This window comes from Paramisgurnus dabryanus, chromosome 9, assembly GCF_030506205.2.
Source record: "Paramisgurnus dabryanus chromosome 9, PD_genome_1.1, whole genome shotgun sequence".
Lineage (NCBI taxonomy): Eukaryota > Metazoa > Chordata > Actinopteri > Cypriniformes > Cobitidae > Paramisgurnus > Paramisgurnus dabryanus.
Window position 1 is genome coordinate 30,213,404 of NC_133345.1, and position 14,127 is coordinate 30,227,530.

General features: G+C 37.0%; 1 protein-coding gene across 2 annotated transcripts in view; it reads left to right on the forward strand.

The window, feature by feature from the left end:
* Positions 1-14,127, forward strand: part of nedd4a (NEDD4 E3 ubiquitin protein ligase a) — a 47,489-nt gene that overhangs the window by 21,248 nt on the left and 12,114 nt on the right. For both annotated transcript variants that reach the window (XM_073815785.1, XM_065283691.2), the window contains 3 exons: positions 3,265-3,315; positions 3,686-3,747; positions 3,966-4,068. In XM_073815785.1, coding sequence (XP_073671886.1) covers positions 3,265-3,315; positions 3,686-3,747; positions 3,966-4,068 — 216 coding nt within the window. The remainder of the gene's footprint in view (positions 1-3,264; positions 3,316-3,685; positions 3,748-3,965; positions 4,069-14,127) is intronic.

A 14,127-nucleotide genomic window follows, 5' to 3' on the forward strand; every position in this document is an offset into this window, starting at 1 on the left:
GACGGGCTTATGTCTCGCGGTGCACTGTCTGTGCAAAGATTAGGCTCATTTCATGTGATTAATGAGTAATGATGAGTTTTTTTTGCGTGACAGAGAGAGCAGAGCCGCGCGCACACTTTCTGTCTTTAAACTGTCTCCTTGCTTTTATTACTCAAAACAAAACTGACTCGATTGCGAAAGGTCGGAAGACCAAATCATATCCACCGAGGAAATGTTTTTCGTGTTGTTACAGTAACACTTTGTTTACAGTTTTGCGCTGCTCAGCCTGGATTAGAACACAGCGCGTCGGATTCGCGAACTGACTCCTTTGAACGGATTCGTTTGAATGAACGGTTGAAACAACAGATCTGTCCCAACACTAAACTCACAAGACGTCACTGTCAGCACAATCAGTCACTTATAGCGCCTCAGAAATGAGAAGGTAAATGTGTTTAGAAAGATTTGCCCTAAATAACAGTCTCAACTAAAAAACATAGACATTTACTATGTTAACTTTATGATGAATAAATAATTTATCAGGTCTACCAAATAAGGATTTTATCCTACAAAGCAATAAAAGCCATGGTAAAAAACTGATCAAAGATGATGACAGCAGAGTGTCAGGTAATATCTGTGTCTGATAAATGCATGGTGCAGAGGAGGTTGTAAAACTCTTCAGAAAGACCAGTCATCATTTTTTTAAATACTTTGACTTAAATAGTGACATTTTTACATTTAAAATATCTGCTAATGATGAGAACATTTTGATTATTATGTACATATAGAAAATCGGCCAAACATATCGGCCATCGGCTGCCCTGATTTCTAAAAATCGGCATCGCCAGAGAAAAAGCCATATCGGTCGACCTCTACATTTTGGTATCAGCTCGGCTCGCTTGGAACCCCGATCGAGGTGGTACTAAAAAAGTATGGGGACTACGTACTGCACCCAGTGGAAAAGCCCCCAAAAGTAAGCTGACCCGACCCAAACCGTGGGGTACTATGAAATAGAAAAGCGCCGTTATATGCACCCTTTGGGCACAAAGGTGTACTTTTTTAAATGTTACCGCCCTTGTGACAGCTTTTGTACCTTTTTCTGATAGGGTACTTATTTGGAGTACTTTAGGTTTTTAATATTGAGTTTCTGTACAGTTTCTGGAGATGATCTGTATGAAAAAAGATTTATAAATATCCTCAACTTTCACACACGCATCTTCCACATACACATAGCTTTGTGTACTATACTTACTGTTTGTTGTTCTTTAGACAAAATGTTAAAGGAATAGTCAATTTTCTTAAAAGAAAAATCCAGATAATTTACTCACCACCATGTCATCCAAAATGTTGATGTCTTTCTTTGTTCAGTCGAGAAGAAATTATGTTTTTTGAGGAAAACATTCCAGGATTTTTCTCATTTTAATGGACTTTAATAGAGCCCAAAACTTAACACTTAACAGTTTTTTTCAATGGAGTTTCAAAGGACTCTTATGATCCCAAACGAGGCATAAGGGTCTTATCTAGCGAAACGATTGTCATTTTTGACAATAAAAATAAAAATATGCACTTTTAAACCACAACTTTTCATCTAGATCCGGTCATGATGCGTCAGCGTGACCCCACGCAATACGTCATGACGTCAAGAGGTCACAGAAGACGAACGCGAAACTCCGCCCCAGTGTTTACAAATGTGTTGAAAGAGGACCGTTCCTACGTTGTTGTATGTCAACTGATACTAATTAATGTCTTTGTGTCAGTTTATTGTTTACAAGGGTCCGCAAATGTGCGTTTTATATATGTAACACGTGACCTCCCTACGTCACTACGCATTTACGTTAGGTCACGCTGGACCGGACCTAGACAAAAAGTTGAGGTTTAAAAGAGCATAATTTTATGTCAAAAATGACAATTGTTTCGCTAGATAAAACCCTTATGCCTCGTTTGGGATCGTTTATAGTCCTTTGAAACTCACTTGAAAAAAAACTGTTAAGTGTTGAGTTAAGTATTAAATGTTGGGCTCTATTAAAGTCTATTAAAATGAGAAAAATCCTGCAGTGTTTTCCTCAAAAGACATAGTTTCTTCTGGACTGAACAAAGAAAGACATCCACATTTTGGATGACATGGTGGTAAGTAAATTATCTGGATTTTTCTTTTAAGAAAATGGACTATTCCTTTAAAAGCTCTCTCATTTGCAAGTTGTTAAATAAATAAATGTATATAATTGCTACCATTTTGCTACTGTATGTATGTGGTCCCTAGGGTGTTCTGAAAGGATTACTCAACTTTCATTAAAAAATCCTGATAATATACTCACCCACATCTCATCCAAGATGTTTAGGTCTTTCTTTATTCAGTTGAGAAGAAACTACATTTTTTAAGGAAAATATTTCACGATTTTTCTCCATTTAGTTGACTGAAAGACCTTTTTTATTTTTTTAAATGACGATTGTTTTGCTAGATAAAACCTGTATGCCTCTATGTTATGTATGTTAACAGTATGTATCCGTGTATACAAATAATGATAAATCCAGTCTTAATTTGATACATGTACTTACTAGGGGTCTTTTGCCAGAAAAAAGTTGAAGACCTCTGCTTTAAAGGCGGGGTGCACAATTTTGAAACACACTTTGGAAAATGGAGTCGGGCCGAGTACCAAAACTCACTTGTAGCCAATCAGCAGGGTTGTATATGTGTGGGGCGGGTCTATCAAAAGAAGGTCCAGATTCTATTTGGGTAGGGGCGTGTTTGTTTAGGTGATTTCAAATGTCAACATTGGCTTTCAGACATCATGTACCCCGCTTTTAAGTGGATTACACTCAAACATAATGCCTTAAAGTGATAGTTCACCCAAAAATAAAAATTCTGTCATCATTTACTCATCCGCATGTTCTGTATGCGTTTTTTTATTTTGATGGACACAAAAAGATATTTTATTAAATGATGGTAAGCACACAGCTGCCGTAACCATTGACTTTCATAGTAGGGAAGCAAATATTATTATAAATGATGAAGATGATATTTTGATAAATGATGATGAATTCCATCATATTTGTTTTTCCTACTATGGAAGTCAATGTTTACAATCAGCTGTGTGCTTACCATCATTTATCAAAATATTTTTTTTGTGTTCATCATAAAAAATAAACCCGTACAACATGAGAAAATGAATTTTCATTTTTAGGTGAACTATCCCTTTAATATGTAAGCCATTTAACTGCTCAATATCTAAAAAATTGTTAAAATCCTGTCTGTTTTAAATCTTACTGTCAATCTGTGTTTCGATGTAGACGAGAGATGATTTCCTCGGACAAGTGGATGTTCCTCTTCATCAGATCCCAGTGAGTGTCAATGGTTATTTTATAATGTGTATTAAACACTTGTTTCTTCTCTTGTATGTTTTGTTTAATCTCCAGATTTAGTGTAAATTTTGACGTTGGCTGTTATTTTTAGAAGGTCTGTCTCATGTCTTTAGAGGCGCTCCCATTTTAACATGGATAACATTGTAAAATTAGTCTTGAGAGTAGCTCAGTTGCAGCTCATTATGAGTCACGGTGACATTAAAGTTTAACATTAACACTCTTTATGTGCGTGTTCATAAAGTCTGTTTTCACCATTGCTAACAAATAATGTCAAATAAATCTAAAGTTTAATCGAATGTCACATTGAAATGCAAGCAAGCTGCTGATATTTTAAAAATGTTGTCCACAGACAGAAAATCCAAACAACGAAAGACCCTACACGTTCAAGGACTTTCTGTTGCACCCGAGAAGGTTAGCGGAAATTTTTACTGCTGTTTTTATCACTTGGATACCTGCATGTTTTCCTCCAAACCCGGTTTCAAATCCATTGTTGCCGATAAGCCCTTTGACCCGCTATGATGTTATGTGGACTGTTGTCATCTGAAACATGTACATATCAACACTCTTGATACAGTTGAGTTTTGTGCCTTTGATGTTGATCTACCGTTGTTGTATCTCTTATCATGCAGTCACAAGTCAAGGGTGAAAGGTCATCTCAGACTGAAAATGACTTACCTCCCCAAGAACAGTGATACAGAGGATGACCCAGCTGAACAGATTGAAAATTCGGATGTAAGCATACCTCAAAATGTTACTCGCATGCACCAACGCCAGCTTCTTCTACACTAATGTATTTGCCTGAGAACAGACTTTAAAGGGACAGTTCACCCAAAAAAATCTTTATGGACTTTTTTTGATGAACACAAAAGAATATATTTTGATAAATGATTGTAAGCACACAGTTGACCCATACGGTACCCATTGAATTCCACAGTATTTGTTTTTCCTACTATGGAAGTCAATGGTTACAATCAGCTGTGTGCTTACCATCATTTATCAAAATATTTTATTTTGTGTTCATCAGAAAAAAGAAATTCATTCAGATTTAGAACAACATGAGGATGAGAAATTATGACATCATTTTCATTTTTGGGTGAACTATCCCTTTAACCATGACTGATCCTCAGGGGTTTTGACACAAGAGTAGTGTTCTGTAAATTGCCTCCCAGTTCAATGACCGGTAACATACTGTAACTCTAGTCTGATGAACAGATGGGTGATTAACCTCTAAATGGGTCACTGTACTGATTAGCGCATTAAACCTGTAACTCACCACGTTTACATGCACCCCATAATGCAATTTTGGTACACACAAATTTTGCAATGACACCTGTAAACACAATACTTCGATCAGAATAATGCCATTATGCTCATAATCAGTGTTGGGGGTAACGCATTACAAGTAACGTGCATTACGTAATAATATTACTTTTCTGAGTAACGAGTAAAGTAACACATTACTTTTTAAATGTGCACATTAATATTTGAGTTACTTTTTAAAAAACGTAATGCAAGTTACTTTTAGTTTAATTATTTCGCTAAAAAAATTATGTACTTAATTAAACTAAACGTAGTCTCATTATGCACTCTATGCGTACACGCCTGTGTGGGAACAGTTTGAGTCAGAAACTGAGATGGCAGGCCAGAGCTCGACATTTTTGTGATAAAATGTGCAATTTTTAAAATGCAGAACTTTTCAGTCATAAAAAACACCTGCAAGGCCTAAAAGAGATCAAGCCTCAGCCAAGAAAAAGTAACGCAAAAGTAACTAAAAGTAACGTTAGCATTACTTTGCATGAAAAGTAATGAAAAGTAATTTGTTCGGAGTAACTTAATATTGTAATGCATTACTTTTAAAAGTAACTTTCCTCAACACTGCTCATAATCGCAGTAAGCATTATCGTATTAAAATCGATTTTAAAAACTGGATATGTAAACACTTGTTACTTTGCTTTTTTTGCATACCTTAGACATAGATTCATGACTTTAGAGAAAGTTTTCCCCACATTCATCCAGAGACGGTGCGAAGAACGTGACAGGAGCGTATGCAACCATTGCAGAGTAATACATAATGTTTCTGTATTCATCACGGCACCGAATAATGAAATGCGTCTATAGGAACATGTTTGTCATTTAAAGAGCACATATTACGTTGCTAAATACAATGTTATTTTTAGTATTTGGTATAATACAATGTGTTTGCGTAGTTTATGCTTTAAAGGGATAGTTCGGCCAAAAATTATATTAAACCCATGATTTACTCAACCCCAAGCTGTCCGAGTTGCATATGTCCATCGTTTTTCAGACAAACACATTTTCGGATATTTTATCAAATGTTTTAGATCTTTCAGTTGATTAAATGTAATGTTACGGGGTCCACTCATAGTCCACAACCTTCAAGTCCAAAAAAAGTGCGTCCATCCTTCACAAATTAAATCCAAACGGCTCCAGGATGATAAACAAAGGTCTTCTGAGGGTAATCCGTGCGGTGTTGTTGTAGAAATATCCATATTTAAAACTTTATTAACGAAAATAAATACCTTCCGGTAGCGCCGCCATCTTCAGTCGCGTCCGCGTTCAGGATGAGTGCTTACGCAGCCTACGGAGGCTACTCTGCTGCTCTGTGCCCTCCGAATTTGTCATACGTCACTGAGAAAAGTGCGTACACTACGCTAATACTCTCTCCTGAATACAGAGGAGTCTAAGATGGCGGCGCTACCGGAAGGTATTTATTTTCGTTAATAAAGTTTTAAATATGGATATTTCTACAACAACACCACGTGGATTACCCTCAGAAAACCTTTGTTTATTATCCTGGAGCCGTTTGGATTTAATTTGTGAAGGATGGACACACTTTTTTTGGACTTGAAGGTTGTGGACCCCGTAACATTACATTTAATCAACTGAAAGATCTAAAACATTTTCTAAAATATCCGAAAATGTGTTTGTCTGAAAAACGATGGACATATGCAACTCGGACAGCTTGGGGGTGAGTAAATCATGGGTTTAATATCATTTTTGGCCGAACTATCCCTTTCATAAAGCATTATTTTCCACATACTGTACATGTTTGTTGCTCCTCTATGCCCTGCCTTCCTAAAACGCGTTAATTTTATACAAAGCTCATCGTTCTGAAAGGTACAGTGTCCTCTGATTGGCCAGCTAGCCAGTACGTTGTGATTGGCCTGAATACCTCTGACATCAGCCCAAAATATGACGCTCCTTACAGTATTTGTAAGAGCAGCTTTTAATACAATAATGACAGGAGTTAATATTATCTTTACTACCTTATTAATGGATCATTCTACAGAAACTTCCACTTTTGGTATGCAAGATGTCTTAAGTACATGCACACAAAAAAATAAAAAATCATTAAGCTGTCATTTATGTGTACTCATACAGTCAAAGAGTAATCTAATAATGTGTCTAAGTTTAAATGTTAGAAAAAGAAATCAATTTTAAAGACTGCATACACAATGTTTTTGACACTGGTGTTACCTTACTTCTTTAGCAATATTAAAGGTGTTAATGAAATATTATTTTTAATTTTTCATCATGAAAACTGCATTTTATAAAATTGCTGCTGCAAAATATCAAACCAAATGTTGTCAATCATTGTTTACTCACTAAATTAAGTAGTTTAATCCATTTGTATTCTAGTTTTTTGCAATTCTCAAACAATAAAGGAGACTATACCAGTGACTTAAACTAAAAGCTTCATGTGAAATCATGAGATAAATGAGAAGATTTCTGATAACTGAAAAGAGACAGTGGACTTACCATGGGCTTCTCTTTATAGATCTCCAGGATATTGAATGAAGGACGTCAAGTGTTGTCGTCATTGTGATTTTTATTTCAAAATAAAAGCTTTTGTTAAATGGTAACACCAGTGACACAACTCCAGGGGACCACTACTTTCATTATATATTTTATAATAATTATTTATCATTTTGTTTTTTAATGTAATTTACATCATATATTTGATAGTTATGGACACATTATTGTATTTTAAATGGAACAAAACACTGTTTTTGATCTCAAAATAAAGCATTTTCCCTCTGTACATGAATGTGGGGACGAGTACTTCTGTGGTGCTTGGAATTCTAATTAATTAATAAAAATAAAATATTGCTACATTGATAGCTCAAGAAAATGTAATTGTTCAAATAACATATTGTTTCATTTTAAAATATAAAAAATTGTAACCCTAAAGTGTTTTTCAAGTGTAATATTTTTGTAAAGGCTGTAAAGACAGAAAAATGGAAACATTTCCGTAGAATGACCCAAATACGAGCCGAATCTGATCCAGAAAATGCACGTCAACAGGCCGAGGACGTAAACTGTTGCCTACAATCCGTGTATTTGTTGTAGTCCAAGAAAAGAGATTTAAGTTGGAAACGATAACCAGCTCATCATCGTTTACTTTGGGATTTGGACCTTTTGCATGTCTTTAACATGTACACACTTACACGCCAAAGGAAATGCAAAATTGTGAATCAGATAATAGGTGCTCTTTAATGTAAATATATTAAAAAATGTGTGATCTTTGGGGTCAAACCCATGACCTTTACCCTGCTTGGTAACACTTTACTTGAAGGGGTGTGCATAAGACTGACATGACATGTGTCTTGAACATGAAGGAGATTTTATACACATTTATGACAATTGTCATTAATGTTCAAGTATGTAATTTTTAAAGGGATAGTTCACCCAGAAATGAAAATTTTGTCATCATTTACTCCCTCTCAGGATGTTACAAACCTGTATACATTTCTTTGTTCTGAAAAACACAAGGAAGATATTTTGAGAAATGTTTGTAACCAAACCATTTGTGGACCCTATTCACATCCATAGTAGGACAAAATAATACTATGGAAGTAAACGGTTTGGTTACAAACATTTTTCAAAATAATCTTATTTTGTGTTCATCAGAACAACGAAATGTATACAGGTTTGTAACAACATAAGGGTGAGTAAATGATGACAGATTTTCATTTTAAAGTGAACTATACCTTTAAAGCAAAGATGGCATTGTTTGAGATGTCTTTGTTATGATAACTTGACATAAACCAATACATCATAACTTGTCATAAAGCTGTCATAAACATGACATAGCAGAATAATTATCAAACCTAAGAAATGACGTAGCTTTATGGGTTAACATTACATTAAACTTTCATTTAAATGTCATTAAGTGTTAATAATCTTTGAAATAATTTTAAATACCTTAACAAAATGCAACAGACACGTCAAAATATTATTGTCATGATTCACAGGGAAGGGGACCCAAGTGCAGGTAGAGGTGAACTCAAACGGGTTTATTAACAAAAGAAATCAAAGGCCCACGTAGGGGGAAACAACATCACATAAACAGATGACACTGCAGACGAGACTAGACTAACTTGACTATGACTAACAAACTTGACTATAAACTTTGACTAAACAGATTGAGTTGCCACAAACAGCAACGGTTCAAAATATACAAAACGATCCAGCACAGGACAGAACACATAAGACAACTAAACAAGACAACGAGGGAAGGGACAGGTAAGGGGAGTTAACCAATAATGAATTATTAACGAGAAGACAAGGGGGCGGGGACATAAACGAGACGCAGCAAAACACTACCCAAACAAGTCTTTCAAATCACATGAGCCAATATTTTATTCACAATAGAACATAGATAACATAGCAAATGTTTAAACTGAGAAATTTTACACTTTTATCCACTTTATTAGCTCATTTAAAATTGAATGCCTGCTACAGGTCTCAAAAAAGTTTGCACGGGGCAACAAACGGCTAAAAAAGCAAGCAGTTTTGAAAGATTCAACTGGGAGAAGTTAAAGGGGCGGTGAATTTATTGTTTTATACTGTTGTCTGAGGTCTACTTATGATGTTCGCTTGGTTTTACATTCAAAAACATCAAAAGCAATAAGTAGTAGGCTATTTTGTAACATGGATTAGTGGCTGTCTGGAGAAAAGCTTCGTTTGAAGGGGCGGGCCGCATTGAAGACCTGGACGTTAACACCCAGTGCTATGATTGGATGGCTTTATTCCCGTCATTACATGTGGGGAAATGTTATAAAAACATTAATGTGGAAAATAGCAGCCGAACACATATATGTTTGAGCCACAAAAGATTATGGGTGCTAAAGATGATACACATAAATGACAATACGTACAGTAAAGTAGAAACAAAACTTTAAACTCAACGTGACTAAAGTGTACCGTATACAACACAGTAAGCGGGCATCAGATTATAAACGGCGGCTGATAAGCTCTTATCAATAACTTTGTATATTTCTATTGTGCTTGTGAGGTTGCTCTTAGGTACACGTAACGTTACATACCACAGTTATATGATAAAAAAGCTTTGTTGAGTGTTTGACCGTTCAAACGCAACTCGCCTAAATTACCGTATACAACACAGTAAGCGGAATCAGAATCTAAATTGCGGCTGATAAATCCTTCCTTATCACTACCTTTGCATATTTCTACCGTTAAATTACAATCGTATTGTTAAGTGTTGCACCTTTATTAATCGTTTAATGTTTTTAGTAAATTAAAACAGTCAAACATACGTGTTTAGACACGGATGTTACAACAGGACATATCAAGCGATCTCTTCTAACAAAGCAATAGTGAAACGCAGTAACTTAAATAAAGTAAAATGTCTTACTTGCTGTGTCATTTTCGTCAGATCCAATATTAGTGGTGCTTTTAATCACAGTCTCTCTGCAAATCCAGCATCGACTTGCTTCTTTACAAGTGAATCCGCACAGTACACAAGGTAATCAAACACTCCCCACGCGAGCTGGAACTCTTCAAAAACAACCTTTATCCACGCATTCCTAATGTTATTTTCCGAGCCTCCGAATTAAAGTATTCAGTTTCTGTGTTGTTCCCACGCGGGTTTTCCACAACCAAAGACTTCGTTACCATGGTTACTCTATCACAGTGGTTCTTAACGTTATTCCTCGAGGCCCACTGCCCTGCACATTTTGTATGTCTCCCTTATTTAACACACCTGATTCAAATCATCAGCTCATTAGAAGAGATCTCAATGAACTGAACTGAGTCTGCCAGATAAAAGAGACATACAAAACATGCAGGGCAGTGGGCCTCCAGGAATAACGTTAAGAACCACTGCTCTATCATAACAGATCACCGCGTCAAAATAAAAGTCTATCAGAAAAAATGTATTTAAAAGTCATTTTGGTTACATTTGGCAATCTTTAAAGACATGTTTACTGATTGTTGAGACACACGTGTGTCACGCGAAGCTGTGGGCGGGGCTACAAAAGTGGTCGTTGTATTTGGCTATGGGGAGGTGCTTCAATTCTACTTTGACGTCATATTTCTCCGAATTCCACACTTGGTTGTAAAACTGGCTTGGTGCCAAAAACTGTTATATTTCAGTAGCACGGACGTTTTCAGTTCTGAAACTTGCAGGATGTTCATTTAACTATGATGACCTCTTATATAACAAAGTATCAAGTTAAAATTGAGTATTTGATTCACCGCTTCTTTAATTGATATCAAGTCTGTAACATGATTAGCTATAAAAGGTATGTCTTAGAGAAGCAGAGTCTCTCAGAAGTAAAGATGGGCAGAGGCTCTCCAATCTGTGAAAGACTGCGTAAAAACATTGTGGAATGCTTTAAAAACAATGTTCCTCAACGTCAAATTGCAAAGGCTTTGCAAATCTCATCATCTACAGTGCATAACATCATCAAAAAATTCAGAGAAACTGGAGAAATCTTTGTGCATAAGGGACAAGGCCGGAGACGTTAATTGGGTGCCCTCAGATGACACTGCATCACTCATCGGCATGATTGTATCAATGACATTACTTAATGGGCCCAGGAATACTTCCAGAAACCACTTTCGGTAAACACAATCCGCCGTGCCATCAGCAGATGCCAGCTAAAGCTCTATCATGCAAAAAGGAAGTCATATGAGAACATGGTCCAGAAGCGCCGTCGTGTCCTGTGGGCCAAGGCTTATTTAAAATTGACTATTTCAAAGTGAAATAGTGTTCTATGGTCAGACGAGTCTAAATTTGACATTCTTGTTGGAAATCACGGACGCCGTGTCCTCCGGGCTAAAGAGAAGGGGGACCTTCCAGCTTGTCATCAGCGTTCAGTTGAAAAGCCAGCATCTCTGATGGTATGGGGGTGCATAAGTGCATACAGTATGGGCAGCTTACCTGTTTTGGAAAGCTCTGTAAATGCTGAAAGGTATATAAAGGTTTTAGAGCAACATGTACTTCCCTCCAAATGCATTTGGTGCATCATTAAACGAAAAATACGTCAAAGACTACCACGAACTCTATATACAGCAGCTGTATAGCTATATAAGGCAAGAATGGGACCAAATTCCAACACCAAGGGCCCTATTTTAACGATCTGAAATGCAAGTGCAAAGTGCAAGTGAATTTGTGGGCAAATCTTGGGCGCTGTTGCTATTTTCCCAGTGGGAGAAATAACTCTTGCGCCAGGTGCAAATCTATAAGGGGTTGGTCTGAGGCTATATCCACACGAAGCCGGTGCATTCCCTATCCGATTATTTTTTTCCTTGCACTAAAAAAATAATCCGTAAACACGAAACCACTGAAACCGACTGAAAGCGGTGTAGTATATATGCCGGACCAGTATAAGGCGCTGTAATTCTGCCACAGATATACACTATACACGGAGAGGAAGACTTTGAGCATGCGCATAGCCAACGTATGGTGTTGTCCATTATCGCTTGTTGGTCACCACAATTGCATAGAAGCAATAGATTTTGCTGTAATAAAGCTAGTAGGCTTTAGTAGCTTCTGTAGCACAAACACAATCACTTAATCCGCCGTTATTGTTGTTGCTGTTACGTGTGATGCTTCCGACACGTGATGTGATGACGTTTTCGCTTCACAAAATATACGGATTGGCTGTACAGACGAAACCGCAAGGGTGTCGGTTTCAGATTTATCCACTTTAGGACCCGGTTTCAAAAAATAGCGGATTCAGTCTCCCAAAACGCCGGATCCATGTGGATGAAACGCCAATACGATAACAAATTTATACGTATGTAGTGATACGCGTCTCCGTGTGGACAGCCCCTGAAGTAGGTTCATTATTCATAGGTGTGTTTTGGGCGTAACGTCAAATAAACCAATCAGAATGTCATCCAACATTCCCTTTAAAAGCAAGTGCGCAAGTTCCATGGCGGATTGCTATTATTATGACGGATTTACCAGGCGCACGCCAGGAGCGGTTTACAGCCGAGGAGACTGACGTTCTTGTAAGAGCAGTCAAAGACAGAGAAGTTGTTTTGTATGGGGATGGGAGAAACCCGTACATGTTTGGGAGAAACCCTAGTTTGCCGACGTGTGTCTGTGGAGGGAAAAACCTGCTGTGCGCGAGGGCAAAATACAAATGATACATGCGTCACTGACAAAGTCAATTGCGCTGGGTGCAAGATAGTGCCCCAAAACTCCAGCAACTCATAGCCTCAATGCCCAGACGTTTTCAAACTGTTTTGAAAAGAAAAGGAGATGCTACCCCATGGTAAACATGCCCTGTCCCAACTATTTTGAGTCCTGAAGCAGAAATCAAATTTGAAATGAGCTCATTTTGTGCATACAATTGTAAAATTTCTCAGTTTAAACATTTGCTATGTTATCTATGTTCTATTGTGTATAAAATATTGGCTCATGTGACTTGAAAGTCTTTTAGTTTTAATTTTATTCAAATAAAAAATTCGGGTTGTATGAATAACTATGAGGCTGTTTACACTTGGCATTAACATGCGTTTTTGTCGATCGGATCACAAGTGGACGACGTTAATGCCAGGTGTAAATGGTGTTCAAAACGTTTTGAAAGCGTCCACTTTCGACCACTTTCAACCACATCCAGAGGTATTGGAAACCACTTTCGATCAGATCGCTTTGGAGTTGCGTAACGCAAATGTGGTTGAATGTGTTCGAACAGCCACACGCGACCGCCTTCTCTCCGCCCATTTGTCTAATCTGAGGTATTAAACACAAGTTTTATGTCTCTTTTTGTCTTCTGGCGTGAACATATGGTGAACAGCGCTATTTTTAGCCTTTCATTGATAAAACTACTGCGGGTGTTCTCCGTAGTTTCGATTTGAAAGCGTGAAAGTTGCGCGATCCTATTTCATCAATTGCGCTGAAAATTCAGAGAAAGCTCTTACATACACACGTACAAAACACTGTGCAGCATGTATACTTGTTAAACAAGCAGCGGGCTCCGACATAATATTAGTTTGCGTCCATATAAACTCATAATTACTCCCGCTCGCGTTTGAATGACAGCAGAGAGACTCGCCCACGGTCTCACAGACCACCCCCTCACAGTATTCAGGACAGAAGCGGTCGAAAGTGGACAAAAGAAACGGATTTAAATACCAGGTGTAAACGTAATGTGTCTCTCTCGTCCACTTGTGATCCGATCGATGAAAACACATCTTAATACCAAGTGTAAACAGCCTCTATGATAGACTGGCAGGATCATGACAATTATACTTAACTTTATGTATTTGCACAATAGACAGAACTTGTTCTTTCTCACACAGAGGGTTCTGAAATTTTCTGACATTAACCCATTATTGTACTGTTTTCATTTAACTTTAGGGGAATATAATTGTATCAATTTTAATTATTATTATTATTATTATAATTATTAATATTATTATTATTAGATGATTGATTTTATTTCTTAAACACCTAATACAACACAATTGTTTAAAACTTTTAACCTGTATATGAACAACAGTGCTGTGTTG